This window comes from Caenorhabditis elegans, chromosome V, assembly GCF_000002985.6.
Source record: "Caenorhabditis elegans chromosome V".
Taxonomy (NCBI): domain Eukaryota; kingdom Metazoa; phylum Nematoda; class Chromadorea; order Rhabditida; family Rhabditidae; genus Caenorhabditis; species Caenorhabditis elegans.
Window position 1 is genome coordinate 17,544,157 of NC_003283.11, and position 27,945 is coordinate 17,572,101.

Consider the following 27,945-nt stretch of genomic DNA (forward strand, 5'->3'; position numbering starts at 1 on the left):
CGTTTATTGTAAATATTACTACTCTGGACATGGTACAATTGGAATAACACCTTCAAACTTGTATCCATCCACACAATTCGCTGGTACACAGTTCATTGAATCAAATGCGTTCTTCACAATTTTCCAACGCGGCATATTCTTCCCCTCTTTCATATAATCGTTAAAATCAAATATGAACGGTTGAAACTGATCGACCTCGAGTTTGAATGTGCTGAACTCAAGTTCAGAGCCTTCCAACATTATTTTCAAGTCGTTTAGTGTCATAGCGAGATTGCCGCCCGAAATCTGCCAGGTATTGGACTTCTCTTTTTTGATTTTCACATTTGCGTCACTTTTAGCGATTTCTTCATCCGTATATTTAACGCAATCCTGGTCCATTTCAAGCCTGACAGAACGATTGTGAATGACAACACGGAAATTTTGAACGTCAGTAAGAATGTTGGATTGGAATCGTCCAGACACTTTCCACAATACGAACCTGGAATTTAGAATGTTTCATATTTTTAGGGCTTGAACTTTGAAGTTGCACCTGTCAACTGGTCGAGCTTTGCTCAAAATCATGTTGATGACTCTTTGCGGAAATCTTAAATGTGAACCAACATCAGAACTGGAAAAATGAATAGCACATTAATATTAAGGATACAATTGAAATCACCAAAGACAAGATTCTAGCTCAAAAGTTCCCTGTGCAACTTCTTGGCTCCAAAACTTGAACTCGCGATAACCCATCGAATTTTGACCGACTGTCTCGCAGAAAACTTCATACGCTTCTTCTACTGGTCCACCTTCCAAATAATCATAGAGGATACATGCTCGTAGAGCATGGTTGTCAGCTTTCAGCACAGCGGCAAGATTTTTCCTGTAATTATGGTAAAAAGGTTTTCAGTCACTTGCCACTTACATTTTCTCATCTTGAAATCTGTTATTGTATATGGAGTTTCTGAAAAATAAACAATTTTCTCTTAATGGCCACTTTTTTAAACTATACCTAGATTTGGAAAAGACGGTGTGAAACTTGAAATGTGAAATTTGTGATAGTTTGAGTCTTTAGGCTTGAACACTGTTCGCTGAACATTTTTAGCTTCAATTGTGATCCCGTGTTCATCGAATTGAAGGATAGCCGGAATATCGTTTTTGTAGTTTTCGAAGTGTTTCTCAGCTTTACGTATGTTGAATTGGTGCACAGTAATTCGTGCATGCTCAAAGTTTTTTGATTGTTGCACAATCTAAAAATCGTAAAACGTTTTCGATACTCGAATAAGTTATTTCACTTCTGCGGTGCGGAACCCTGAACGTGTCGGCCGCTTCCAAATAACCTCCTTTCCGCACTACGTTGCGCACAAACCAAGCTACGCTTTTCACGCCAAGCTGCGGAACCCCGAACGTGTCGGCCGCTCCCTAACTACCGTTTGCACTTCATTACACACACACACACACACAGCGGTGCGCGGTGTTGGCTTGAGGTCCGTTTAACGCCTCACTCGGCCGAGAGGCCTAATTCAGGCGACGTTTGAGATCACTGACTAGATCAGGTTGTGTCATGTTAGGGCTGGCATTTGGCGGCAACTACTTTTAATCAAACTTTGACACACAAGTCTCAACTTTTCAGAAATTGGCAAACTTTGGCAATACTTTTCAGGTCAGGCTTCCGTGATCCAACTTTGTATAATCAGAAACCCACCTGCATGATTATTACTGCTTCTTTCTTGGTAAAACTATTTATTGTTATTTCGATCAAGTGAAACTGGACAAGCTGATTTGCCGAAAGATGTTCCAGCGACACGATCCCTTGAATTGTAAGTGACTTTGCCTGCTTCCACTGTTCCAATTGAAATAGTTTACCGGATAGCTTTTCAATGTTGCCAAAACTCAAGTGTACAAGCTCTTCAACTTTGAAGCATGCCAAAAGGGGAGCCGCTTCACTGAAAGAACAATTTGAAAACTCAACGCCTGAAACATGGCACTTCATCAATTTCAAAACGGTTTCAAGTGCATCAAAATGTTTTTGGCGAGATTTTCCTTTCACGGTGATATTGACAATAAGTTTTTGCAGTTTGACTTTTGTGTTCATCAAAAAGCTGGCAAGATCGAGAAGAATAAGTTCAATTGGGGATGCTTTGTCAATCTTTCTGTGAAGAGAATTTGCGTCAGGAGATCTTCCGAAACGCAATTGACAAAATCCTTTGATTAGATTATATTTCACCAGGTAGTTGTCTAACTCTAAGCTTGCTTCATTTCCTGACACGTTGTAGCCAACTGTTTTGATTCCATAGTCCTGGTTATCAATTGAAGCGCGCAGCTTCTGATTAACTTTTCGAACAGAGAATCTAAAATATTTTCTATATTTGGTTTGAGCTTATAGAACCTACCTATAAAAACTTTCTAACTTGCTTGTAATCTCATCAATAACCTCCGCTGGCATATCACATAAGGAAGTTGACTTCACCTTTTGAAATCTGAATCTGCAAACAAATATCGAAACTTTGTCAATTTTACCTAAACCTACTTTATAGTCTCTGTCAAATTCACTTTTCCAATTTCAAATCGTTGAAACCAGTAATCAAATATCTTTTTCATAATGATATCATTTTCAAGAATTCCGCAAAAACTGTTATATGCGATTTCAAGAGGTTTCTTCTGAAGATATTCAAATAAGATGCAAGCTCGAAGTGCATGTTGATCATTTCGAAGAATTTCAGCTTTTGTGAGGTTTCTGAGAGGTGGGAGTGTTTTAAATGGTAACATTCGTTAAAACTTACAGCTTTTCTGCAGCTTTTGCTTTCTTAGATCTCTTGCTGGTAGTTGATTTTTTGCCCATTATATGCAGTGCTAAAATAAATAAAAGTTAAAAAACAAGACGTTTGAATATTTTTTAAACAGCAATTGAAGAAATGAACACGAGGTGTGTTATCAGAGATGCCGAAAAAACGTTAAAATGATAACAACAGGGGTTTTCCGATTATTTAAAAATCACTGAATATTGATCAATATCAATTATTTATTTCCACATTTTCTTGAAAGCATGAGTTATGATTACTTTTTCCTGAATTTGAAGTTCAATTTCCTACATACATTTTCCTATAGTAAGCGCACAGGAAAATTTGTGTTTGTTCAATTTTTCCCGCAATCATCATTTCTCGTTATGTCTGCGCCTCTATACGAAAAATGGAGGTATCAATCATTGTCGTAGTTTTGATTTTATCTATTTCACACTGTGCAGCCAAAAATGAAAAGTTTAGCAGAGTCAATGAGTTCAATAGAATTGTAAGTTATTAATAAATTAATTCAAATTTCGAAAAAAAACTGCTTTCAGATTAAAACCAAATTCCATGACAATTTTGGGTTTGCCAATCGAGATTATCGAAGAAGTTGTTGAAAAGTTGATGCCAGAAGAGCGGTGAGTTTACAAAGATATGTGCGCCCGACACCTACCGGGTTTCTCGGCTAGCTGCTAACCCCGGAAGATGTCGGACGCCCATGTCACTATGAAGTCGTATTCCGCAGGGCCCGACATCTTCATTGTATCGCTACGCAGGAGGGGCGACCTAAGCTGAGTTTGTCGGATGTCGGCTGCTGAACAAACTTTATTGCCTGTTCAACATTTTTCAAATTTCAGATTCGTCGTTCGAAAAGTGTCCCGACAATTTCAACGCCTTATTGACAGCAAAGACAATGGCCTCCAAAACATTCGGTTCCATTGCTTCAGCGTTAGAAATGATCAGCACTGTACTATAGACTTTAATCACACTTATGTCGAATACAAGAACATTTTTGCAAAAATGCCAACAAAAGAAGAACAAAAGGAGTTAAAGAAGCTTGACGTGAAAGATGATTGTTATGTAGCTCTTGGGTATAATCCTAAAAGCTGGAAGCGTCTGAAAGAGATGAAAAGTTTTGATGTCGCAATGACTGACTTGGCGTTTTTCTTGAAAAATCCAAAAACTCAACTAGAAGTTTTGAGCATCCATTTAAGTGCTCCAACTGACTCTCACGATTATTGCTCTGAAACCATCACTAACCTTTTTTCAAGTCAACTCTCCAATCTTCATGTCAAAAAGTTTGTGCTCAAAGAGTTTACAAACTCTCAACTCGCGAAGATCTTTCCAAGTTTCAAGGAGGGTGTTCTGGAAGAGATACATCATCAGATGTTTCAATCAGAGAGCAATCAATTTGTATTTCAAGAATTAGTTGAGCTGGAGCAATGGAAAGAGGCGAAGTGCTTGACAATGAAGCCAGCTGCTCATGAAACTTACGATTTGGATCTTTAAGTTCGTGTAAAGAGTTTTACAGTGGAGCATGCAAAACAATTCAAAAAGGTAAGGTTTTTGAGAAAATCCCAGGATCCTAAGCTCTCAAGGCGGTGCCTGGCTTCCCCGGCGGTCTTAGGCTTTCCCGGCGGTCCCAGGGTTACACGATGGTCCCAGGCTTCCCTGGCGATCTTAGGCTTCCACGGCGGCCCCAGATTTTCCCGGTGATCCCAGGCTTCCCCGGCGATCTTAGGCATCCCAGGCATCCCCGGCGGTCCCAGGCTTCCACGGCAATGTTAGGCTCCCACGGCGCTCCCAGGCTCCCACGGCTGTCCCAGACTCCAGAAACAGTCCTAGGCTTTCACGGTGGTCATCGGATTCCCCGACGAGCCCAGGCTTCCACGGTGGTCCCAGGTTTTCCCGGTGGTCCCAGGTTCCCACGGCGGTCCCAGGCTTCCACGGCGGCCCCAGACTTTCCCGGTGGTCCCAGGCTTCCCCGGCGATCTTAGGCATCCCAGGCATCCCCGGCGGTCCCAGGGTACCACGATGGTCCCAGGCTTCCCCGGCGATCTTAGGCATCCCAGGCTTCCACGGCGATTCCAGGCTCCCACAGCGGCCCCAGGTTTCCTTGGAGGTCCCAGCTTCCCAGGCACCTACATTTTACGAAATGCATTTTTGTATTTGCAGGTATTCCCAAAGATTGCAAATTTCGAGTCATGGATTATAAAAGGTCATATCACGGACCCTCTTGAGATTGTCAAGGTTTTCCTTCCTGATTACAACAGCTACCCAGAGGGATCTGCGAAGTACATTGCTGACGGAATAACCTATTTTATTGATTTTGAGACTAAATTGTTTATTTTCGAAAAAAGTTACTATGATTAATCAGATTGAAATAAAAAACTCTTTGAAAACTTTAAAACTATCAATGTCTGAGCAGCCGACAGATAAGCGGGACATTCAGCAATTTTTGGCAATCAATAGCAAACTGTCCTCCGAGTTTCGTAGGAGCTTGAATTGACCATTCTAGTATTCAGTTTTCATTAATTTAGCAGCCGACATATATGGAAGACCGAATGGTCCGCCGCGGACCTGGATTATTGTCGGCTGCCAAAAATATTTGTTGCATAACTGTCAAACTAACAACTATAGTGAATGGGTTTATGATGTCAAGTTGACATTTCCCTGCCCAACTTTGTCATTGTGTACTCAAAACTAGTGATAGCAGATTGTAGTTTGATAATCGCTTCGTTTTTTTGTCGTCTGCGTCTATTTCTGAAAACTGTCCGCAACTTGAAAATCGACTCAATTTCAACAATGGGAAAAAACAAAAGAACTAAGAAGTTGGCCATGGATTCCGGCAATTCTGGGACAATGTGAGTTTTTAAATTTTTATTTTTAATCTAGTTACAATTTAACAAAAAAGTGAGTTTCAGATCAAAACCAAGTAGCATTGTGCACTTGCCAATCGATGTTCTTGAAGAATTTTTGGAAAAGTTGGAGCCAAAAGATCGGTGAGAGTTCAAATCCTGCAGCCGACAACGATGGAGGTTCGCGGTGGATCTTTACAATCGCGGGTCTCAATTTTTGTCGGCTGCTCAAATGAAGAAAACTGGGTACTACAGTGAAAATTTTAATTTATTCTAAAAGGAAGGGACTGACTAGTTGCTATGTTTAACTAAAACTGGGCGTGGCTGAACGCTGATTGGTCAGAAGTTCCCAAGCTTTACAAAGTGAAAAAGTCCGCTATAAAATCAAAGACTACATGACCAATCAGCAATCAATCACGCCTAAGACCAATTCGCTGGTTGGTTTGAAAATGGGCGTGGCTCGACGCTGATTGGTTTTCAGATTCCTCCTCCGCAAAGTCTCCCGCCAATTCAAAGCACTTATCGACAACAGAGACTATGGTCTCAAACGGATTAAGCTCTCAATCAACATAATGTTCAAAAGCTGTTCTATATATTTTGATGAGAATCGTGTCGAATACGAGGACATTCCAAAACTGCCTAGAGGAACACCAAGAAAGTGGGAAAATCCAGTGCTGAAAGACGACTGCTCGGTTTGTCTGGAAGATGATGTGATCCATCGAGTGGTCGGCATGACTCATTTGGAAGTTGCGTTAAGTGACATGACACTGTTCCTGAGAAATTCAAAGTGCCGACTGGACTGGTTGTCAGTTCCACGGGCTTTCAACCAAAGTTCTGAAACTATAACTAGACTTTTCTCCGACCAACTCACCAATCTACATGTCAAAAAGCTCATTCTACGGGAATTCACAAGTACCCAGATTGCTCAGATTCTTCCAAGTTTCAAGGCAGGCGTCTTGGAAGAGATCCTCTGGGAACTACACGATCCAGTAAATATTGATGTTGTACAAGAAGATCTTGTCGGGTTGGAGCAATGGAAAAGAGCAAAGAGCTTGATAGTTAAGCCAAGTTATTTCAAAAAATCTTACGTGCATGTCACAACGGATTTTCAACTTTTTGCTAACTTCTCGAAACTTAAAGCTTACCTGAAATTTTTTAGAGAGGACCATGCTCGAGACTTGAAAGAGGTGGGTGCTATAGGTTTTATATCAAAAATACACTTTTTATACTTTAGATTCTACCAAAAATCCCAAATTTTAAATCTTGGACTCTCACAGCTCCCATAGAAGATCCCATGGAGGTGGTGAAGATTTTCAGGCCGGAATATGCGGGAGGCCCGTTTAGAAGCATAGATTACACTGCTCATGGATTGATATATACCATAGAATTTGATTTCAAACACTTTAAAGTTATTGGAAAATGAATTTCTTGCTATTTTTAGGCTTAGTAGTGTTAGGCTTAGGTCCAGGTCCAGGTCCAGGTCCAGGCCTTAGGCTTAGGCTGAGGCATTCGCTTAGGTCTAAGTTTAGATTTATTATTAGGCAGCTAAAGTTCTATCGCTTTCCCAATCTCAGTTTTTTGAATGCATTTGCTCTAAATTAAAAAGAAAATTAAATTTAGAATTTGAAAATTTTATTAGCATATAAAAAATGACAATTTTGAAATGACATAATGACATACAGAATTAATTGAAATATTACAACAAAAAACTACAAAATTAAGGTAACATGTACTAACAAAATCTTTTGGCAGCTGGTCTACTGAATTCACACGAGCTTCTTCTTTTCCTCTCCAACTTTTTCTCCTCCTGGCTCCAAACAAAAACTTGAAGCTTAGCCTCTCTAAAAAGCACACTGACACGAATTCCATCATCTCGAATAAAGTCATAAGCTTCTGTCAAGTCAATTCCATTTGCTAAAGAATCCTTCTGTTTTGGGTAGAAATGTTGCTGGATCTTCAAGAGACTTTTGGAATGGGATGACTTAAGGGAGAACTTTTGTGGCCGGTGCTCTGGGCTCCATTCCTGCGCGTTGAGCCCTTCAAGTACTACAATTGGATCCCAACTTCCTTCCCAACTATCTCGAATCGTTAGAACTTCCAGTTGACTATTGGATTTCTTCAAAACTTGCAGAAAATTGCGGATGGTATGGTTGGAAATTGAAACACGATCCAGAAAAACGATCCGATTGTTGAATCGGAGAAGATCCGTGAGAGCCATGTTACCAGAGTGACCCACAAATAAATAGTCCACGTTGTAGATCTGAAAGTAAGAGAAACTTAAAATTTTATCAAAAGTTCAGAACGTGGACAACTAACCTTATCACTGCTGCTCCAGGCTTCTCCAGACAACACGATCCCTTTCTCGACGCTGATCGTCTCCACCAACTCATCCTTTTGATGTTGCCAGAACTCATCTAATCCAGTGGAAAACTCATTAATAATCAGATATTCACAGCTTCTGGGCATTTTTTCTTCTTGCTCCAAAAACTTATGAGCCATGTACGAGGAACCAAAGGATAAAGTGTTTAAAGACACTTTGAATAGATTCTCCAGGTGCTTCAGACCGTGATGAAAGAAAGTCAGGTCATCTTCAATAGTGGATTTATTGAAACTGTAGCCCCATGGCTGCTGGTCGCTTTTGATCATTCTATCGTGGGCGCCCAGAAACACTGAGAAGCCGCCAGTTGCGATTTTCATCGTTTTTTTTAATTGTTGAAGTTTTGGAGAGTCAACAGAGACGTTGATTCTGAAAATTAAATTATTTTAGTACTTGGAAAACTTTAAAAGTTAATGTGAAATTGAAATTTGTAGAAGCATCCGGCCTAAGCCTAAGCTTACGTCTAAGCCGAAGCCTAGGCCTAAACATAGGCCTAGGCCTAAGCCTAAACCTTGGTCTAAGCCTAAGCCTAAACCTTGGTCTAAGCATAAGCCTAAACCTAGATCTAAAAAACATTTTTAAAACTTACAATTCTCCAATAGACATCTGTCGAAGCACATTTTCCAATGGAATGAATGGCAGGTCGGCAACACGGAAAGCAGACATTTTTTATAATGAAATTTTAAAAAAACTAGGACTGTAAAACTGGTAGACTGATATGTTTTCTTACCTAACAGATAGTCCTTGCCAATGCAACAGAACATGGGCGGGGCCTGCCAATAAAAACGCGCGCTTTGTTCTAATCGATATGAAGAAGGACATCTGCCATGTTGTAAATTTGCAGACTGACTTAACACATGTAAGATAGAGATTGACATGGGAAAATTGAAGAGATAATATACCCTTTTTCGCCAAAAAAATGTGAAATCATCACGCTATTAAAGGTGGAGTAGCGCCAGTGGGGATTTTGATTAAATGCACTTATAATGATCCAAAACAACCGAATATCATAATAAAACAGTCCAGAAATTTTTAGATTTTTCATGATTTCCGGTCAAAGTTTTGGCAAATTGCCAAAATTTTGAAAAATACGAGCATTTGAGGAAATTAAACTGAGTAATTGCCACTTTTTAACAGTAAATAAAAATTTTTTTGAAAAGTTTTATCATGATATTTGGTCATTTTAGGACCAAAAGAGTGGTTTTTAACAATTTCCCCACTGGCGATACTCCACCTTTAACCATGCAAAATCAGTTGAGAACTCTGCGCCTCACCTCCCGCATTTTTTGTAGATCCCCGTAGATCAAACCGAAATAAGACACTCTGACACCACGTGTGAGCAGATGTACCCTTTTACAGACCGTGAAGCTCTTAATTTTTAGCAAATAATCTGAAAAACACGCATCACTAAGCTCTGTTAAAAAAAATTCACTCCTGCATGTATATTTCGCGGGCCCTTTCGAGCGTGAAAATGCAGTGCCCCATGGAAAGTCTCAAAAAGTTCAAGTTTTTAGACTTTTTCTTTTCAATACCAAGTCTATAATTTGACACAATATTCAAATAAAACACGTCAAAAAACTAAGGAAGTAGGAAAGTCGTGCTAAACATATTCCGACTACGTGCATCAAAAATCATCTACATCAAAAGTTATCCGACCGTGACGACTATCATCATTAATTTTCCCTTGACTGAAATCCTCCCAGGCACCCAGTACTTCCAATGTCCTCTACCTTAACACTTTTCCTCGCATCTGCCCTATACGGCTTACCATCTCTATTTTTATACATATTAACATTTATAGTAATAGCAAGACACCGAAAAACATTTGATTCTTCTTTTTTTCAACTATATGTATTTGATGGAGCCATGAGCTTATTCACCTATATTATGGGGTTCGTGGTAATTCGTCTGGCTAGTGTAACTTGTGGCGAGTGTTGGATCCTTTATTTAGGAATTTAGGTGGGTTGGTGTTTCTTTTGCTTTTTAAGTTCACTCTAAGTTGCTCGGCAGTTGGCTCTAACCTCCCAAAAAATATTAACTTGGATCAGAAAAGTTGAGCCAAGGTTTAGCCAGTTTCTGATCCAAGTTAATATTTTTTTGGCCAAATTTGAGCCAGAAACTTGAGCCAAATGCCGAGTACCCGGAGATTTTTGAACTAAATCAGTATATGTGGGTATTCCAATTTTCGGCCTTTTTGAGACGAATTTTTTCCGATTTTTTTCCATATTTAAAGGTGGAGCAGCGCCAGTGGCAATTACTAATTTTTAGGGACTCATAATTTTGGAAGTCGACCAAAAAAAAAATTTTTTTTCAACATTTTTCATGTTTTAATTTTGTTTAAATTATTTGTATTAAAACATTGTAGGGGTCGAAACATGCGACATTTCTTTAAATTTCCTCAAAGCCCGTATTTTTCAAAATTTTGGCAATTTGCCAAAACTTTGACCGGAAATTATGAAAAATCTAAAATTTTTTTGGAGTGTTTTATTATGATATTCGGTTGTTTTGGATCATTATAAGTGGATTTAAACAAAATCTCCACAGGCGCTACTCCACCTTTAAAGCCTACATATGTCTGTTTGATTCAGGTTAAAGCTGAAATTATTCAGGCTCCATAATTCCCCCGAGCCTGCTAAAAACCTTACAGCCCCATATGGCCTATGTACAGTACTCTATCACAGCCCTTGTATCCTTGAATCGTCTGACTGTCCTTATTAACTATAACGTTTTTGAACCGGTTAGTACTCGTTGGACTTTGGTCTTTAAGTGGTACCTGTTTGCAATAGAAAGGCTGTTTAATATATGTTGTTATATTATCAAAAAATAACAATCGCACAGGCCACGTGGCTTTTGTTTTTTATTTCTTTTTTATTTTAGCTCCTCCCACAACTTTATTTTCGAAGAGAATTTTAAAATTGAACTAAAGGTCAAACATGGGAGGAGCTTAAATAAAAAACAAATAAAAAACAAAAGCCACGTGGCCTGTGCGATTGTTATTTTTTTATAATAGACTTGGAAGCGATTCACCTGGATATTCATACTTCTAGCTTTCTTTGTTCCATTCGTAAAAACCTATGTTATGTTGATTTTTAAAGCTAAAATATCTTACATTGAGGCTACCGACTCGTTTGAGCTAGTCTCTAGTGATTTGGTATAAAATCTGAAAGTCAATCCAAATAGCCTTTTAACTTTTCAGCCATTCAGAGATATCTTCTTATCTGTATTTTTGTTTATGATGATCACCATGATTATATCAACATTTTGCAATTTACTCAGTTTTCGGTTTCTTCGAAGTCTGAGTATTCAACGAAAAAAGGCGGAAGCCAACTTTCTCATGATCATGTCAATTACCTGCTTTGTTCAATTTGTTGGTACAGTGCTCACTGGGGGTCTATTATTTCATGAATCTGCTGAACTACTCGGAATTATTTTAGTGGTCCTTCCATATTCAAGTGACCTACTCTCACTTCTACAGCCATGGCTTCTGGTGTGCTTTAGTAGAGCTGTAAGTCTTGTGAAGGTTGTAGGGAGTAATTGGGATGTTCAGATCCGGAAGCAAATCAAGGAAATGTTTGGATTGCATTATGAGCAGCATATTGTCCAAATTCGATCTATTACGAGCTGAACAGTATTCTTTATGCACTGTTGAAAAATACAAAATGAATGGGTCAAAAAACTTTTTCTGATATCAGAAGCAATACAATTATACCATCTTTTTAATTTGAAATGAGTTTGGATTAATTTTCAAGAGGAATTTTTTGTTGTGTCGTGTGTAATTTATTATTGGCCAATCATCGCTTTGATAGTCTGGTACGAATACATTTGCAATTTCAATTGGATCGAAGTCGTCGGATTCGAAGTTTGCATATTTGAAAGTGTCGGATTTCATCAAAATCTGAAACTATGTTAATTGTTTATACTTGAAGCGTAAAGCCTGCAGCAAATGCCTAAGCCTAATAGTAAGCCTAAACTCCTAAGCTCAAGAGTAGTATAAGTCCCACACGACACCCCCATCCCACACCAGACCCCCCTATTGACCTCTCCCAAAATGGGGTGTCCATCTATGGATGTCCATTTATGGATGGCCATCGTTTTTTATTGATCTGTTTTTTTCGTTTATCATGGAACTGTTTTTTATTAGGAAAAAATGTTGTACTGTATGGGAGAAAATCTGAAATTAAAAAATATTTGAAATCGAGTATGTGGAATAAAATGTTTTCATTTACACTTTTAATATGTTTCATTGTGCACGCCTCCTCTCTATTACTCCGCCCCTCTGCACAATCGAAAATCTCATTCTAAAGAAATTTAGAGCATCATTATCCAAGTTGACACTTTCACGACAACAAGCCCCTACACTGAAAGTCATAACTCCTGGCCCTTCATATGGAGCTTGCAAGAAAACTTAGGTCATCTGAAAGCTGTGTGCACTATTAAGGAAATTTCTTTAGAATGAGATTTTCGATTGTGCAGAGGGGCGGAGTAATAGAGAGGAGGCGTGCACAATGAAACATATTAAAAGTGTAAATGAAAACATTTTATTCCACATACTCGATTTCAAATATTTTTTTAATTTCAGATTTTCTCCCATACAGTACAACATTTTTTTCTAATAAAAAACAGTTCCATAAAAAACGAAAAAAAAAACAGATCAATACAACAGAACAATAAAAAACGATGGCCATCCATAAATGGACATCCATAGATGGACACCCCATTTTGGGAGAGGTCAATAGGGGGGTCTGGTGTGGGATGGGGGTGTCGTGTGGGACTTATACTACTCTCAAGCGTGAGCCTAAGTCAAAAACTTCAGACTTAAGCTTCTTGGTGACCTATACGTCTCTGTGTGAAAATTCGCGTTGATCGGCCAACTGGAACTCTCTCAAAAATTAAAAAAACGGGAAATTCCTAAGCCTAAATACCGTCAGTGGCGAGCGTTAGCTCCCCAAGCCTAAGCCTGAGCCTAAACCTAAGCCTGAGTTTAGAATAAGATTATGCCTAGAACTGACCCTAAGACTAAACCTAAACCTAAGTCTAAGCCTAATCCTAACCCCTGAACCATTCAAAACTTACATCTCTAATTTTAACCGCATCATCTTTTGTGAAAAGATCCAAAGTAACGTCGAAATAAGTGAGATGGAAGAATTTTTCAATGTTGATGGAGCAATTGTCAATGTCAAAAATTAGAGCTTTTGCATTCTTCAGCTGAACTGTATCCATTAATTTTGTGCTATGGCCGTCTGTAGAAGAGGCAAAAAAGTGAACAACTTCGAGCGTTTTAGGCTCGAAGTACGGCAGGATTGCGTCGATTTCTTCGTTTTTCAATTCACAAACTAGTTTTCGGACTCGTAATTTGTTCATCGATCTCAAGACGTCTAGGACATCTTTGAAAATGTTTCCCCGAATCTGCTCTGACATTTGTGCGTCGAAGAGTACAGAAAATGTTTTTGCGTCTTTAGACACTATTGTTTTGAAATCTTGAAGTGCTATTTTCCGATAATCTCCTCCTTTAATTCGGATTGTTCTGTTTTCATAGATTATTGTACATCCGTTTGGTACAGGGCAATAGTTGACAGTTTTTTCGTTCAAAAATAGTCTAGCTTCGTCTTGTTCGAAACAAATTCCCAGTGTATTAAAATGAAGTTCTTGCTGGTCAATTTTGTCACGGAAATTGCGAGAAACTTTTCTGGCCACGAGTCTTAAAAAGAGTGATTAAGATTGAAAACTTCAGATTTTTTTTTCGAAATTTCTTTTGAAAAAATTTCAGATCTTTGTTCCTGGTGACTAATTTTTCATAAGGACCTTTTTTTTATTAAGGTACGGATTTTATTTAGAAGTCTAAATATTTTTTCATAAGATCTCACCTATCATAAAGTTCCATTTTGGCACAGATTTCATTCCAAACTTTTTCTGGCATATTATATATTAGGGAAGGTTTTTGCGGCACACTGAAAACAAAAGAGAATTTCAGCCAAAATCTGAATTCCCTGACATAAAACTGTATACTTACCCATTAAAATATTCAACGAATTTTTTGCACCAGTCTATTTCAGAAATTTTGTGTGGAACCTCTGAGGGAGGATTGATCGAGCAACGCAGATCATTGGAATTTCGTACTTTAATCTGCCAAGTATCGTCCTCCAAGTCATGATTGCCATTGTAAAATCTATGAAACCAATAGTCAAATTCTTTGTAGGCAATCTTCTCCTTCAAGGTGTTACAAATTGTTTCATAGGCTTCAAACACGGGCTTCTTTTGGAGAACTTCATAGAGAATACAAGATCGAATGAAGGTTTTGGAGTAGGAGTTTTGAGCGGTAGCCGACATTTTGATATGATGCTCAAATGCAATGCGCCGGAAAAAATGGCATCAAAAGTTTAGACTTAGCAATATATCTTCACCGGGTTCCTCAGTGTTGACACAGAACACTTGAACTGCTGGAGAATTAGTCAGAGAAAGGAAATACGTCAAACATATTGTTTCACAAGAAAACATTTTACTTCGTTGGGTATTATATTTTGAACAGAAATTGCAATTCAAATGTGAGGCCTTTTAGACACAGTAATATGGACGTTCAGATCCGAAAACAAACCGAAGAAATGCTTGGGTGGAATATTAAGCTACAAATAGTACAAATTCAATACCTGGTACCTGATGAACTCTAAAATAATAAGTGTTACCTTCAATCAAATAGATTTTCTGTATTTTTTGATGCACAATGAAAACTTGATGGACATTCTAATTTTCTTGTCGACATTTTCAGAGCATTTGAAAAAATTTTTCGCCAATTCTTTCGTCTGACCGATTAGTCCGTAAATGTTTGCTTCTATCTCCGTTGTTTTACCAAAAGAAATCAACATAAAAACGGGCACATAAAAATTGATAATAAACACGCCGTGGAGACAAGTCAATTATTCCAGCAGAGTGTTTGAAACAATTTCCTTAACTTTTCTTTTTCAAACATTAGATCTCTTCTAGTTTCTCAATAGGACTTTTAGGCTATACGCTTTCGGTTTTTTTCTGGATATTAACAATAAAATGCATTTCTTTTAAGTGATCGAATTCCAACAAAAAAACGTACACATTTTTTGAAGAAAACCTAGACGGAAAACGCGAAGAAATGGATGAATCACCGAGTCGTTTTTCGTGAGTTGTTTTTAAGTTTTCAAGTAAAATTAGTTACTCTATATTTCAGAGAACGCGATATTTCGTTTACTTACATACATCATACAGGATATGGAAGACCTAATACAATATGCTACGTATGAAAAATTCTAAGTTTAGAAAAAAAAAGTTTTCATGAAATTTTAGGGAGCTCCAAGATATACTACATATGTGAACGAAACATCAATCATGCCACGGTAAGGGAATTTCTTTTATATACGCATTTTTTAGTATCTGATGTCGAATCAAATTTTCAATAAACGTAAAAGTTGTTTGGCGATAGTTGTTTAATTGAAATTAAATTACATGTGTATTATACCCTCACTTTTTTGAATTAAATTAGTAATTGGTTTATTTATTCATTTATTCAACACATATACGCAAGTACCAAAATTTTTTATTTTTCAAGACGTGGCGTCGGTTGTCTGCGTCTTGCTATACTTGTTGCGCAGCGAGGCTAGGTTTGAGCATAAATATTTTCAGGCCAATATCCCAAGGGGCTGTAACCATACCAAACAGTCAAATCGCAATTCGAACATGTATTCTCTATGAGCACCTTCACGGGAGGACGGTTACAGCGGCATATAGAAACTTTTGCAACAAAGTTGGGAATGGTGTCATTGATTTTAGATCCTTTGGATTTTGGTTTGATAGATTCCGAACAGGAAATCATGATTTGGGCTATGACATTGAGTGAGTAACAATAATCAGATTTCTTGTGCAAAATTCCGATTCCAGCAAGGAACTTGAGCCTCGATCTTTGGCAGAAATGCACAAGGACATTATGAGAAACATTTTAAGAGAGCTTAACTCTCAATCCCCGTAAGCTAAAATCTGAAAATGAAGAAAACTTACACTTGAAACTTAGAAATTCTCCTGGGTCTTCTGACCGCTACCAAAATGAAGATGAGTACTTTCCCGTCTACAACCAGCTCAAAGAGCTTATTCAAGAACTGAAAGATAAACAAGACCCAGTGTTGGTTTAACGTGTTGGCTCCCAAATGTTACAGTTAAAAATTTTCAGAAAACCCGTTACAGAACCCGTAAAACCATTTGAAAGCAATAGGAAAGTACTGTGGGGTTATATATTTTTCGAATGCTCTCAGAGTAATTCAATTTTTGAGGCTTATGAGAAAATGTGTGAAACTGTTGGAAAAAATGCAGTCAAGTACTGGGAGTTTGAATATTGGTATCAGAAGATTAAGGCAGGGGATTCCAGTATGGAATCTGACATTGAGTAAGTTTTGAGTTAATTTAACATTACCCACAATCTGCTCATTTTTCATATTTCAGTTTTGACAAAGAGATCCGATCAATGTCCGCAATGCCTATAGACATAGTTGGTGAGATAATGAACAAACTGGAATTAGAAGAAAAGTGTGTTTGATATCTGTGTACAAATCTATTAAACAAATTTTTCAGACTATTGATGCGAAAAGTTTCGAAGAGTCTTCGTGGCTTTATGGATAATCTGAACATTGGTGTCCGAAAAATTAGTCTAAAAATCTACAATACAAAATCAATTTTGCAATTTGATGAAAAGGAAGTGATCTATCAGGACAAAAAGGATGACTGTAATTTGTTGCTCAATGATCAAGAAAAACTTGTGAAAGGTGGAAACTATACAATAATGGCTTTGCATGATTGGTCAGTGGTCATGCAAAACCAGACACTGAAGCTCAAAACACTTAATTTAACGTTGGCATTGGGAAAATCTGAGCATTATCATAACTGCTACACAACTATCACGACTGTTGTCAAAAAGGCAATATGTTTGTTTGTAGAGAAAATCACACTTGAAGGATTCCAATTCAAGGAAGTTTATGACGTTCTAAGGAACTTTAAACCAGGAGTACTTGAAAAGATTGTACTTAACTCACCAACAGGCAGCAAAGGTATAGAATTGCTAATTCATATGAACCAATGGAAACAAGCCCGAGTATTTGAAAGCAGCCGAAACTGCATACTTGCAATGCCAATTGAGAATTTTTTTCGCTTCTCGAGATTTGACGTTTCCCTGAAATCTCTATCAAAGTTAGATGCGGTATTGATCCGAGAGGTTAGCAAAGATCTAATATAACATTTTTATTCAAAGAATTATTATAGAAACTGCTAAAGTCCAGTAATTTTAAACGTGGATGCTTCAGAATGTTCAACTATGATCCAATTGAAATTTTGAACGTATTTGAGCAAAATTATTCAGGAGGAACGTCTGGATCAATCACCTACAATGATGAAGAGTCGGAGTTCAGAATTCATTTTGATACAATGAACTTTGAAATTATTAAGTGTATCTGATTAAAAATTTTACTTTGTTGGGTGTTTTACTTTGTCTAGAAATTGCAGTATCAATGTGAAGCGTCTTAGGCACAGTAATATGAACTTTCAGATCCGAAGGAAAAATGAGGAGAACAGAACTCTCTGCCAATAATTGTTCACACATGATATGTTTCAACCTGATAAACTTTAATATAATCTGTTTTAATTTTTTTTTGTTCCTATGTTGTTGGAATTTTTTTGAAATTACGTTTGATTTTAAAAATAAGAAAGTAAATTGTTCATAAAAAGTAATCATACATTCTCCATTCGTTCGACTTATCATCATTTTTCAGAGCACATGGAAAAAGAGTTTCGGCAATTCTTTAGTCTCTTTGTCGTACAACTTCGTTTTTATCACCCGTGTTAAAAAAGAGAATCAAGCAGAAAAAACGAAAACGGTAAATGATAAGAGTTTTTTTTTTCAATACACACATGTTGTTTTACAATAAACATCGTGGAGAGTTTTTTTTCAATTCAATTTCTCTTCAAAATTTTTCAGTTTTTTATTGTCTCAATTTCAATTTTTGCTCGTGGTTTAAGCAATGCATGTTTTGCAGTATGTCCACAATAACAAGTTAATTCTTTTAGATAGTTGAAGTTGTAAAAAATGGATGAGTCCTCTGGGAAAAATACCACGAAAAACTGTGAAAAAACACCTGAATCACCGTGAGTTGTTCTGCAATTTTCAAGCAAAATTAGTTAGTTTTTTTTAATGTTTCAGAGTCCACACGCTTTGTTCGTCTCAAAGTGAGAAAAATCAATATCTTGGAAGTCACAAAAAACATGATTCATTGAATGATATTTTGGTTTGAGAGAAAAACATTAAAGCTGAACAAAAAAAAATTCAGGGAATGTCGTGTTCACCGGAAAGGATGCCCGTGAATCGTACACCAATAATTCCAGAGTGAGAAGAAGTTTCTTCATTAAAACATAAATAGCCACAATTTCCGTTTCAATTAAAACAATTATTATTTCTGACTGCTTATCTTCTGAAAATTAATAAGTTTAAAACACAAATATTTCAAGACCAATATTCCAAGTGGCTGTAACTATACCAAACAGTCAAATTGCAATCCGCGCGTGTATCCTTTATGAGCATCTTCACGGGAAGATGCTTACAGTGGCATATAGAAACTTCTGCGACAAAGTTGGGAATGGTGTCATTGAATTTGAGTCTTTTGAGTTTTGGTTTAATCAATTCCAAACTGGGAATCATGATTTGAGATATGATATTGAGTAATAAAAAAAACAATGATATTTGGACTATGGTTAAACTTTAGAAATTCAGGAATGCGCTTGAACCTCGTTCTTTGGCAGAAATCACTTCTACAGCCATGGCTTCTGGTGTGCTTTAGTAGAGCTGTAAGTCTTGTGAAGGTTGTAGGGAGTAATTGGGATATTCAGATCCGAAAGCAAATCAAGGAAATGTTTGGATGGAGCTCAGAGCAGCATATTGTCCAAATTCGATCTATTACAAGCTGAACAGTATTGTTTATGTACTGTTGAAAAATATATGTATGATTGCTACAACATAAAAGAGTTAAAAGTTATTTTATAAAAATCCGAATCGATAAAATTATATTATCCGTTTAACTTGAAATGAATTAGGAGTAATTTTCAAAAGGAATTTTTTGTTGTGTCGTGTGTAATTTATTATCGGCCATTGATTGCTTTGATATCCTGGTACGAATACATTTGCAATTTCAATTGGATCGAAGTCGTCGGATTCGAAGTTTGCATATTTGAAAGTGTCGGATTTCATCAAAATCTGAAACTATGTTAATTGTTTATACTTGAAGCGTAAAGTCTGCAGCAAATGCCTAAGCCTAAGCCTAAACTCCTAAGCTCAAGAGTAGTATAAGTCCCACACGACACCCCCATCCCACACCAGACCCCCCTATTGACCTCTCCCAAAATGGGGTGTCCATCTATGGATGTCCATTTATGGATGGCCATCGTTTTTTATTGATCTGTTTTTTTCGTTTATCATGGAACTGTTTTTTATTAGGAAAAAATGTTGTACTGTATGGGAGAAAATCTGAAATTAAAAAATATTTGAAATCGAGTATGTGGAATAAAATGTTTTCATTTACACTTTTAATATGTTTCATTGTGCACCCCTCCTCTCTATTACTCCGCCCCACTGCACAATCGAAAATCTCATAGTCAGTCTAAAGAAATTTAGAACATCATTATCCAAGTTGACACTTTCACGACAACAAGCCCCTACACTGAAAGTCATAACTCCTGGCCCTTCATATGGAGCTTGCAAGAAAACTTAGGTCATCCGAAAGCTGTGTGCACTATTAAAGAAATTTCTTTAGAATGAGTTTTTTGATTGTGCAGTGGGGCGGAGTAATAGAGAGGAGGCGTGCACAATGAAACATATCAAAAATGTAAATGAAAACATTTTATTCCACATACTCGATTTCAAATATTTTTTTAATTTCAGATTTTCTCCCATACAGTACAACATTTTTTTCTAATAAAAAACAGTTCCATAAAAAACGAAAAAAAAAACAGATCAATACAACAGAACAATAAAAAACGATGGCCATCCATAAATGGACATCCATAGATGGACACCCCATTTTGGGAGAGGTCAATAGGGGGGTCTGGTGTGGGATGGGGGTGTCGTGTGGGACTTATACTACTCTCAAGCGTGAGCCTAAGTCAAAAACTTCAGACTTAAGCTTCTTGGTGACCTATACGTCTCTCTGTGAAAATTCGCGTTGATCGGCCAACTGGAACCCTCTCAAAAATTTTAAAAAAAAACGGGAAATTCTTGAGCCTAAATACCGTCAGTGGCGAGCGTTAGATTGGCAAGCGTCAGCTCGCCAAGCCTAAGCCTGAGCCTAAACCTAAGCCTGAGTTTAGAATAAGATTATGCTTAGAACTGACCCTAAGACTAAACCTAAACCTAAGTCTAAGCCTAATCCTAACCCCTGAACCATTCAAAACTTACATCTCGAATTTTAATCGCATCATCTTTTGCGAAAAGATCCACAGTAACGTCAAAATAAGCTAGATGGAAGAACTTTTCAATGTTCATGGAGCAAGTGTCACTGTCAAAAATTAAAGCTTTTGCATTTTTCAGCTGAACTGTATCCATTAATTTTGTGCTATGGCCGTCTGTAGAAGAGGCAAAAAAGTGAACAACTTCGAGCGTTTTAGGCTCGAAGTACGGCAGGATTGCGTCGATTTCTTCGTTTTTCAATTCACAAACTAGTTTTCGGACTCGTAATTTGTTCATCGATCTCAAGACGTTCAATACATCGTTGAAAATGTTTTCCCGAATTTGCTCAGACATTTGTGCTTCAAAAAGTACGGAAAATGTTCGTGCGTCTTTAGTCACTACTGTATTGAAATCTTGAAGCGCTATTTTCCGATAATCTGTTCCTTTGATTTGAATTTTTCTGTTCTCGTAGATAATTGTGCATCCGTTTGGTACTGGGCAGTAGTTGACGGTTCTTTCGTTCAAAAATAGTCTTGCTTCATCTTTTTCGAAACATATTCCCATGGCGTTAAAATGAAATTCTTGTTGGTCAATTTTGTCACGGAGAATGCGCGAAACTTTTCTGGCCACGAATCTTGAAAAATTTTGGATTGAAACCATATTGACTTTTAGATGAAATTTATGCCATTTGAGAAATCGTTAAAAACATTTTTGGTCAAACATTTGTTTTAATTGTTTTTTGAAAACTTCCCAAAATTCATTTTTTCGGAGACATTTCAAGGTGTTTCTATAGTTGTAAAACTTCATAAAAAGACGATGAAAAAAAATACTTTGATGGAAAAACTCATCTGAATAATTCATATCTACTTTATTGCTACAATTTTTGCATAAGGACCTTTTTTGAATTACATGGGGTGTGTATAGAAGTCTATGACCACACGGTAAATATCATACTTTCTTTATAAAATCTCACCTATCGCAAAGTTCCATTTTGGCACAAATTTCATTCCAAACTTTTTCCGGCATATTCTGCAGGGAAGGTTCTTGTGGCTCACTGAAAAACATTAAAATTTTCTGTAAAGAAGCTTAGCACTTACCCATTAAAATATTCGACGAACTTCCTGCACCACTCTTTTTCGGAAATTTTGTGTGGAACGTCTGATGGTGGATTGATCGAGCAACGCAGATCATTGGAATTTCGTACTTCAATCTGCCTATTATCGTCCTGCAAGTCATGATTACCATTATAAAATCTATGAAACCAATATTCAAATTCTTTGTAGGCAATCTTCTCCTTCAAGGTGTTGCAAATTGTTTCATAGGCTTCATTCACAGTCTTTTTCTGGAGCACTTCGTAGAAAATACAAGATCGAATGAAGGTTTTGGAGTAAGGTTTTTGAGCGGTGGAAGTCATTTTGATATGATGCGCGCGGCAAAAAAATTACATCAAAATTTTAGACTTAGCAATATATCTTCACCGAATTCTTCAGTATTGACATTGGAGTTAGAGGGCACTTGCACTGCTGGAGAGTTAGTCAGAGAAAGGAGAACAGTCGAGCATGTTGTTTCGCAATAAAACATTTTTTTTTGTTGGGTTTATATGTCCTTCAGCAATTGCATTCTTGAACTGGCCTAAATAAGATGTCCTTGCAGATCCGGAAACAAACTGAGGGGAATGGAACTCTGTGCAACTACTTGCTCCACCTTCATATATTTCTAGCTGATGAACTGTAAAATAAATTTGTTTGTATTAGTTTTACCAACGTCTCTTTGACACTCGCCCATTCAAATAGTTACAACACCCTGTTCCATCCTCAGGGTTTTTCAGGATTTTCAAATTTTCGGCGATATGGGCCTACCGGCAAGCTTTTTCGAGATTTTTCCAGATATTAATGGTGTACCAATTTCCCAAACATTGAGTGGAAATTCCAAAAAATGGAAGACGATTGTTATAAGAAATGGTAAGAATATGATCTTAGTTACATTTTTGCGCATATTTCATCCCAATGGACGTTCTTGAAAATTTCTCACAATTTTCTGAAACAAACAAAAGATTTCAAACATTTTTGTGATATATTGCTAGCCACATTCGTCTAATTTTCCAAGTCACATTGTTCCAGTTTTGATATTGCTAATTTGGTAGACCTAATTCTGGTTTGATTCCTCAGTCTCTCTAGTCTCTTGGCGTTGTTGTATACGAACTGATATTATCTCCTCTGATCAAAAACCAAGTGTATTTGGCGAAAACACGCAATCCAAATAGGGATATAAATACGAAGAGAAGAAATTACCCCAAAAAGATCAGGCAAATCTACGGCAAATCAGTAAAGACTTTTTGTATTTTTCGTGGTTTTACTTCTCGATTTCAATTCAATTTATTTTTTGAAAGACTATTTTAAAGTGGTTCCGTCTATTTGTTTTTACATATGTAGTTTGGCTTTTGATCTTCTCCTTTCTAAAAATTGTATTCAATATTATGAGTTACTTTCCCTGCATTTTTCATTAAAAAGTATGTATTTGCCGCACATTCTCCATTCGTTCGACTTATCATCATTTTTTCAGAGAACATGAAAAAAGAATTTCTGCAATTCTTCAGTCTCTTTGTCGTACAACTTCGTTTTTATCTCCCGTGTTAAGAAAGAGAATCAAACAGAAAAACGCAAACAATAAAATTGATTTTAAAAAAACCGCTGTGACAACTCGTTTTCTCATAGCGCGTTGAAAAAATGCTTCTCGTTGTAATAGTTTATTCCAATTTAAATTTTTTTGATTTAGCAAGAAACGACTTTCTTAGTTCGTTTTTCAGATTATCCGAAAAACTAAACATTAGTAAAAATGGATGATCAGCTTGAAAAAAATTTAGAAGTAGGAGAATGGAAAAAATGTGAAGAAAAAGCAGAATCTCCGTGAGTTGTTTCGCAATTTTTCAGCAGAGTGAATTAAGTTTTTGTTAATTTCAGAGTTGGGAACCCTTTTCTACTTCATTATGATCACTTAAATCTTTGTGTTTGAATGCAAAAACACTGTTACTAATTAAGAGCGTAGTTTTTTAGGGAGGACCAACTAATTATGTGGGGATGCAAATTACACCAATAATTCCCAGGTGAGCAAAAATTCTTACATTAATACAGAAACAGCTGCAGTTCTACTACAATGGAACAATCAGTTGTTATATATACCGTATATTCTCTATTAGTGTTGTCGATTCAGCCCTTCGAGGTCAATCTCGACAACCTTTTTAACAGTGCTCTGATATAGGTTTCTACGGAATAGCCCACTATTCTTAACCTATATCAGCTCGACCGCACCGTTGAGCATTACTCCAATTATTATCTCTTCATTACATTTTATTTCATTCAAATCCGTTCAGTATTCGCCGAGATATAAATATATCTATAAATATTCGTATTCAAATCACGCGCCAACACCTTATGGTAGCGCGCTCGCGGCGAGACCCACGCGTCTCTAACTTCTTGGCATCGCGCCAAGTCCACCGACCGCCCGCGGGGAGTTCGAATATGTCCGTCAATTGTGACGTAATTGAATACCAATTCCGGTGTAATCTCCACGTATCGTTTTCCCTCACGTGCAGATATACCATCATGTTCGTTAGATTTATATCTTTAATAACAGTTTGAACTATTACCAGTCTAAATGACCCATTATCATCATTTCACCATCATATTCGCCAGACGAGGGTTTTTCACCATCTTAAGAACTTCTAATATCATCCTTATATGTTCTTTGCTGTATTTCCCTCATTTTACTTGTTTTTCCTATTTAGAGTCCTGCTCTACCCACACGGGAGAGGTTGTATAATAAATAGGTTTTTGAGTATTCCTTTGTTCGTCATACACCGCTTATCTTACACAATTCAGATGCTTTATCGGGACACACGGAGAGAGAGAGAGAGAGGTACCGGAGGCGTGATCGATACCGACTACTACCATCCTACACGCCCTCGACATGGTGCATCGAACCGGTGGACAAGGATCGACGTTTAAAAGGTAATCTTTCGTTCAAAAATCGATTAAAAATGCAAAAAATTTCGTCTAAAAATATCAAAAATTACCAAATTTATACCAAAATCTATCTTCAAAATTCCATTTTTCCAAAAAACTCTATCAAAATTCCTTTTTTTACCTAAAAAATCAATTAAAATCCAATTTCTATTCAAAAATCCATACCAAAATTGCATAAAAATCGATAATGAGCGGAAGATTTATTCTGAAACTCTCCTTGATTTCAACTATTCACAAAAAAGAACCCGTCGGACCGCTCTCTCCTCTCTGATGTACCTAGAAATCACTGAATTTCGAACAAATTACTCAATTATCCAAGTATATCCATCGAGTGTATCCTCAACATGATCCGAACGAGGAAATATTCCGTTGACTTCGAAAAAACTCTCAAGCGAATCGAGAAATCTATGCAAATCGATGATTTAGTAGAAAACTTCACTAAATCGAGCTGTATCGCTAAGAAGATCAGGCAAAAATGCCTCAAAATCGATTATCTGCTCAAAATTGTGTAGATTTATTATTTTTCTCATCAATTCTCACGAAAATTTCATGAAAATCATGCAAAATTCCCATTAAAATCCACTGAACCCCGATAAAATTCGTTGTTTACGCGTGACTACGGTAGACTTTTCTGTGCAACCTGACGTGCGGTGTATGCGTACATTTCGCCCCGCCCCCAATTTCGAATGAAAATATTTTCAATTTTTAGGCCAACAGCTGCCATTTATCGTCAGAACTACTTATTCCAGCACGGATTTCGAGTCGAAAATGCCAAAAAGTGAGTTTTACGTGATTATTTCATAAAATTTATGCAGAAAATTCGGAAAAATATCGAAAAAATCGACGAAATCTCGATTTCGGCCTAAAATTTTGGGATTTTTCGTTATAATTTTAGATTTTCCCCATTTCTTGAATTATTTCGATGATTTCTAAGCGAGAATACGCGTGGCCCTGTAATGTAACATCAAAATTACTTGAAATTCTCCGAAAAACTTGGAAAAATCGGAGAAAAACGAATTTCGAAACTTTTCGAAACTTTTCGAAAATCTGCAAGTCACCTCAAAAATCAATTTTATCAAGTTTTCAACAATCTTAAACTCTCTAATCGCCCTTAATATCAATATTAATCAATATTTGATTCCAGAACAACGAGAAAAGGCCGGAAATCATACCATCAACATGGATCCTCGTGCCGAGCCAACTCAAGAAGCTGGAAATCAATATTACCAACGAAAGGAGGATGAAAATCATCATATCTTCGCAGAAGTACCCACGAAAGGAATCTCCTGTGAAAATACCATCCCCGATGCGATTTTAGATGAGGAGAAAGAGACAAGAGAAGGTATGGTCTAAATTATTATATAAAAATCATTATTATTGATTTTTTTAGACCCCCAATTCATCAGCGAGATGATAGAGCAACGCGGAACTACGAATACCAACGCAGCAATTGAATTTGCCCAGCACGACGTGATGGCAACCATATCAATCGAGAAAGAAGCCAACCAGCTGGCAAAAATCTCCGACCTGCTGCAAGAACCCGCCGAACTCTGCCCAAAACCTCCGCCGGTATGCCTTTAGTCTCCAAAATTGTTGAAATACTCATTATTTAAAATTTTTACCGAATTTCTCTCGAATTATTTAGCAAATTCTCTCACTGGTGACATTAATCAAAATCTATCGATTATTTAATATTCCCAATCAACATATTATTCGCTAAATCGATGAATTATTCCAGATGAGCCCAACCAAGAGCATCCATTCCAATCAATCCTCACCGATCAAATCAGACGGCTACTCTTCTGAAAACTCCAATGAGCAGGACTCGAGTTTTGAGACCACTACAGAAGAGACACCATTGCCGGAGAAATCGCCTCCGAAAGCCGTCGAAACCCCCATGAAAACCATCGGGAAAGAAAAAGCTCCACCATCCGAGGACAAATTGCTCACACATACCACCAATATGGAAGAGAGAGATCATGGTAAATATTTATTAATGCGATCTTAATAATTAAAAAGCAATCAAAAAATTCAATTGCAGTCACCGACACCAAACTCGACAGAATGATCTACATACTCGAAAGTCTGGAGAGATTACACCAAACCTCCTGGGAATTCCTGCACAAAATGGAGAGTACCATCGTTGAAAGTTCAAAAAATGTGAAAGAAAATGAGAAGACCATCAAGCAACTGGGCGAAGAAATTCGCAAGAACCATGCCGTCAACCAGCAGCTGAACAATTTAATGAACAGCACCTTGGAAGACGCTACTCGTACCATCAAAGTTGCCCACGAAGCCATGAACTCACATAAATATTGGAACGACAATACCAACGAAACCATCACTCGCCATCTATACGAATTCGCAGCCATTGTCCCACGAATGGAGAATGCTGTGCAAAAACTTACCGGATACTGTGCAAGATACCCACAAGAAGCTCTAGGGATGAGATCTGAGAACGTGGCTCCACAATGGAACCATTACCCTCAACCCCCACCAAAGGAGGCTCCAAAAGAAGCAATTGAAACTACCATCAAGAGAACCGAGGTAAATTAGCAAATCATTCAATAACCAAAAAATAACTCATAAATATTCAGAGTACCTGCACATTTTGCGGACTGTACAACCACACCAGCGAGAAATGCAAGAAATTCTTCACGTGGTTCGATCGACGCGAAAGACTAACCGAGATGAAGAAATGCCATCACTGCTTGGAAGTCTACGAGCCAGTCGAATTCTGTGGAGCTCAAATGCATACCAACTGCCCAAGCGAAGACAGTTTCTGTAAATATTGCAAGGCACTGAGAGGTACCCAACGCGGATGGAAAGACACCGCGGCACACCATCCAGCCGTGTGTGAGCATGCTCCAAAAGAGTATAATACCCAAGAACGTCCGGTGAGTAATGAATATTATGAGAAATCATTAGAAACAAATATTGAATTCAGATCAAAAAGGGAAGATACATTCCGAAGAGAGATACCACCAACTGAGGAGGAAGCAAATCATAAGCACCTTCTACTACCACTTTCAATACCATCTCTTCATACCATCGTCTCCTATTGATAATTGCTAATAAACTCGCCATACCATCTTGTTTGCATTTTAAATAAATAATTGATTGTTGAATAATTATTGAACTACTTATTGATCAGTTTCGGAATCGAGTTACAATACTCTTCATTATCTATTCCCCCCCATTCATGATACGATGTTCAATATTATTCTAAACGAGGTTGAAAAAAGTGAAAGAGAAAATGCGAGAAAGATAATTTAGATAATTTATAGTCATACTTTCGGACTAAAACATTCAAACGAAATTTTTCGAGAAAAAATCACGACGTGTAGTTATTTGCCCACGCATAGGCCAGAGATAGTAAACGTACCATAAGACACCTGAGCGAGCCATCATTAATCCAATTTCCAATCCAATCCAATCCAGCCGCTCTGCTATTTCTGTTGCACCCTGTCCGAGCCTTGTTTGTATGCGT

At 37.4% G+C, this 27,945-nt stretch overlaps 6 protein-coding genes and 4 pseudogenes across 10 annotated transcripts; 6 read left to right on the plus strand and 4 right to left on the minus strand.

The window, feature by feature from the left end:
- Nucleotides 1-18: 18 nt before the first annotated feature.
- On the minus strand, nt 19-2,818 carry C18D4.8 (annotated as a pseudogene). Its single transcript has 9 exons — nt 2,760-2,818; nt 2,507-2,713; nt 2,370-2,462; nt 1,682-2,327; nt 989-1,226; nt 902-940; nt 656-859; nt 530-607; nt 19-478 (listed from the first exon to the last, which is right to left on the minus strand). Coding segments are annotated over exons 1-9 (2,024 nt in total).
- A 408-nt stretch (nt 2,819-3,226) lies between these two features.
- fbxa-175 lies at nt 3,227-5,132 on the plus strand (annotated as a pseudogene). Its single transcript has 4 exons — nt 3,227-3,264; nt 3,314-3,397; nt 3,617-4,268; nt 4,935-5,132. Coding segments are annotated over exons 1-4 (972 nt in total).
- Nucleotides 5,133-5,518: 386 nt separating this feature from the next.
- Nucleotides 5,519-7,053, plus strand: fbxa-176 (F-box domain-containing protein). The gene is made up of 4 exons (NM_075044.3): nt 5,519-5,623; nt 5,684-5,761; nt 6,099-6,804; nt 6,852-7,053. Exons 1-4 carry the CDS (start codon nt 5,565-5,567, stop codon nt 7,038-7,040), a joined length of 1,032 nt encoding a protein of 343 aa, NP_507445.2. The 5' UTR covers nt 5,519-5,564; the 3' UTR covers nt 7,041-7,053.
- A 178-nt stretch (nt 7,054-7,231) lies between these two features.
- On the minus strand, nt 7,232-8,703 carry C38D9.8 (F-box associated domain-containing protein). The gene is made up of 3 exons (NM_075045.2): nt 8,584-8,703; nt 7,934-8,363; nt 7,232-7,877 (listed from the first exon to the last, which is right to left on the minus strand). Exons 1-3 carry the CDS (start codon nt 8,658-8,660, stop codon nt 7,350-7,352), a joined length of 1,035 nt encoding a protein of 344 aa, NP_507446.1. The 5' UTR covers nt 8,661-8,703; the 3' UTR covers nt 7,232-7,349.
- Nucleotides 8,704-9,713: 1,010 nt separating this feature from the next.
- Nucleotides 9,714-11,619, plus strand: srg-43 (annotated as a pseudogene). Its single transcript has 5 exons — nt 9,714-9,957; nt 10,604-10,731; nt 11,005-11,137; nt 11,191-11,499; nt 11,542-11,619. Coding segments are annotated over exons 1-5 (892 nt in total).
- A 78-nt stretch (nt 11,620-11,697) lies between these two features.
- On the minus strand, nt 11,698-14,321 carry fbxa-174 (F-box domain-containing protein; the record flags this gene model as incomplete). The annotated part of the gene is made up of 4 exons (NM_075046.1): nt 11,698-11,889; nt 13,068-13,692; nt 13,859-13,942; nt 14,005-14,321. The coding sequence occupies 4 exons, from the start codon at nt 14,319-14,321 to the stop codon at nt 11,698-11,700; spliced, it is 1,218 nt and encodes a 405-aa protein (NP_507447.1).
- Nucleotides 14,322-15,089: 768 nt separating this feature from the next.
- fbxa-172 (F-box domain-containing protein) lies at nt 15,090-17,456 on the plus strand (the record flags this gene model as incomplete). The annotated part of the gene is made up of 10 exons (NM_075047.5): nt 15,090-15,140; nt 15,190-15,256; nt 15,306-15,355; nt 15,642-15,851; nt 15,897-15,980; nt 16,027-16,134; nt 16,183-16,395; nt 16,452-16,535; nt 16,581-17,217; nt 17,265-17,456. Exons 1-10 carry the CDS (start codon nt 15,115-15,117, stop codon nt 17,454-17,456), a joined length of 1,671 nt encoding a protein of 556 aa, NP_507448.4. The 5' UTR covers nt 15,090-15,114.
- A 608-nt stretch (nt 17,457-18,064) lies between these two features.
- fbxa-173 lies at nt 18,065-18,959 on the plus strand (annotated as a pseudogene). The gene is made up of 2 exons: nt 18,065-18,713; nt 18,766-18,959. Coding segments are annotated over exons 1-2 (843 nt in total).
- Nucleotides 18,960-19,053: 94 nt separating this feature from the next.
- On the minus strand, nt 19,054-21,847 carry fbxa-171 (F-box domain-containing protein; the record flags this gene model as incomplete). The annotated part of the gene is made up of 4 exons (NM_075048.3): nt 19,054-19,245; nt 20,443-21,067; nt 21,407-21,487; nt 21,531-21,847. 4 exons carry the CDS (start codon nt 21,845-21,847, stop codon nt 19,054-19,056), a joined length of 1,215 nt encoding a protein of 404 aa, NP_507449.1.
- A 1,146-nt stretch (nt 21,848-22,993) lies between these two features.
- Nucleotides 22,994-27,583, plus strand: C38D9.2 (RING-type domain-containing protein). Its single transcript, NM_001383482.1, has 9 exons — nt 22,994-23,339; nt 23,394-23,536; nt 25,165-25,233; nt 25,600-25,797; nt 25,846-26,024; nt 26,194-26,437; nt 26,497-27,002; nt 27,053-27,352; nt 27,403-27,583. Exons 3-9 carry the CDS (start codon nt 25,224-25,226, stop codon nt 27,445-27,447), a joined length of 1,482 nt encoding a protein of 493 aa, NP_001370016.1. The 5' UTR covers nt 22,994-23,339; nt 23,394-23,536; nt 25,165-25,223; the 3' UTR covers nt 27,448-27,583.
- The last annotated feature ends 362 nt before the right edge of the window (nt 27,584-27,945 follow it).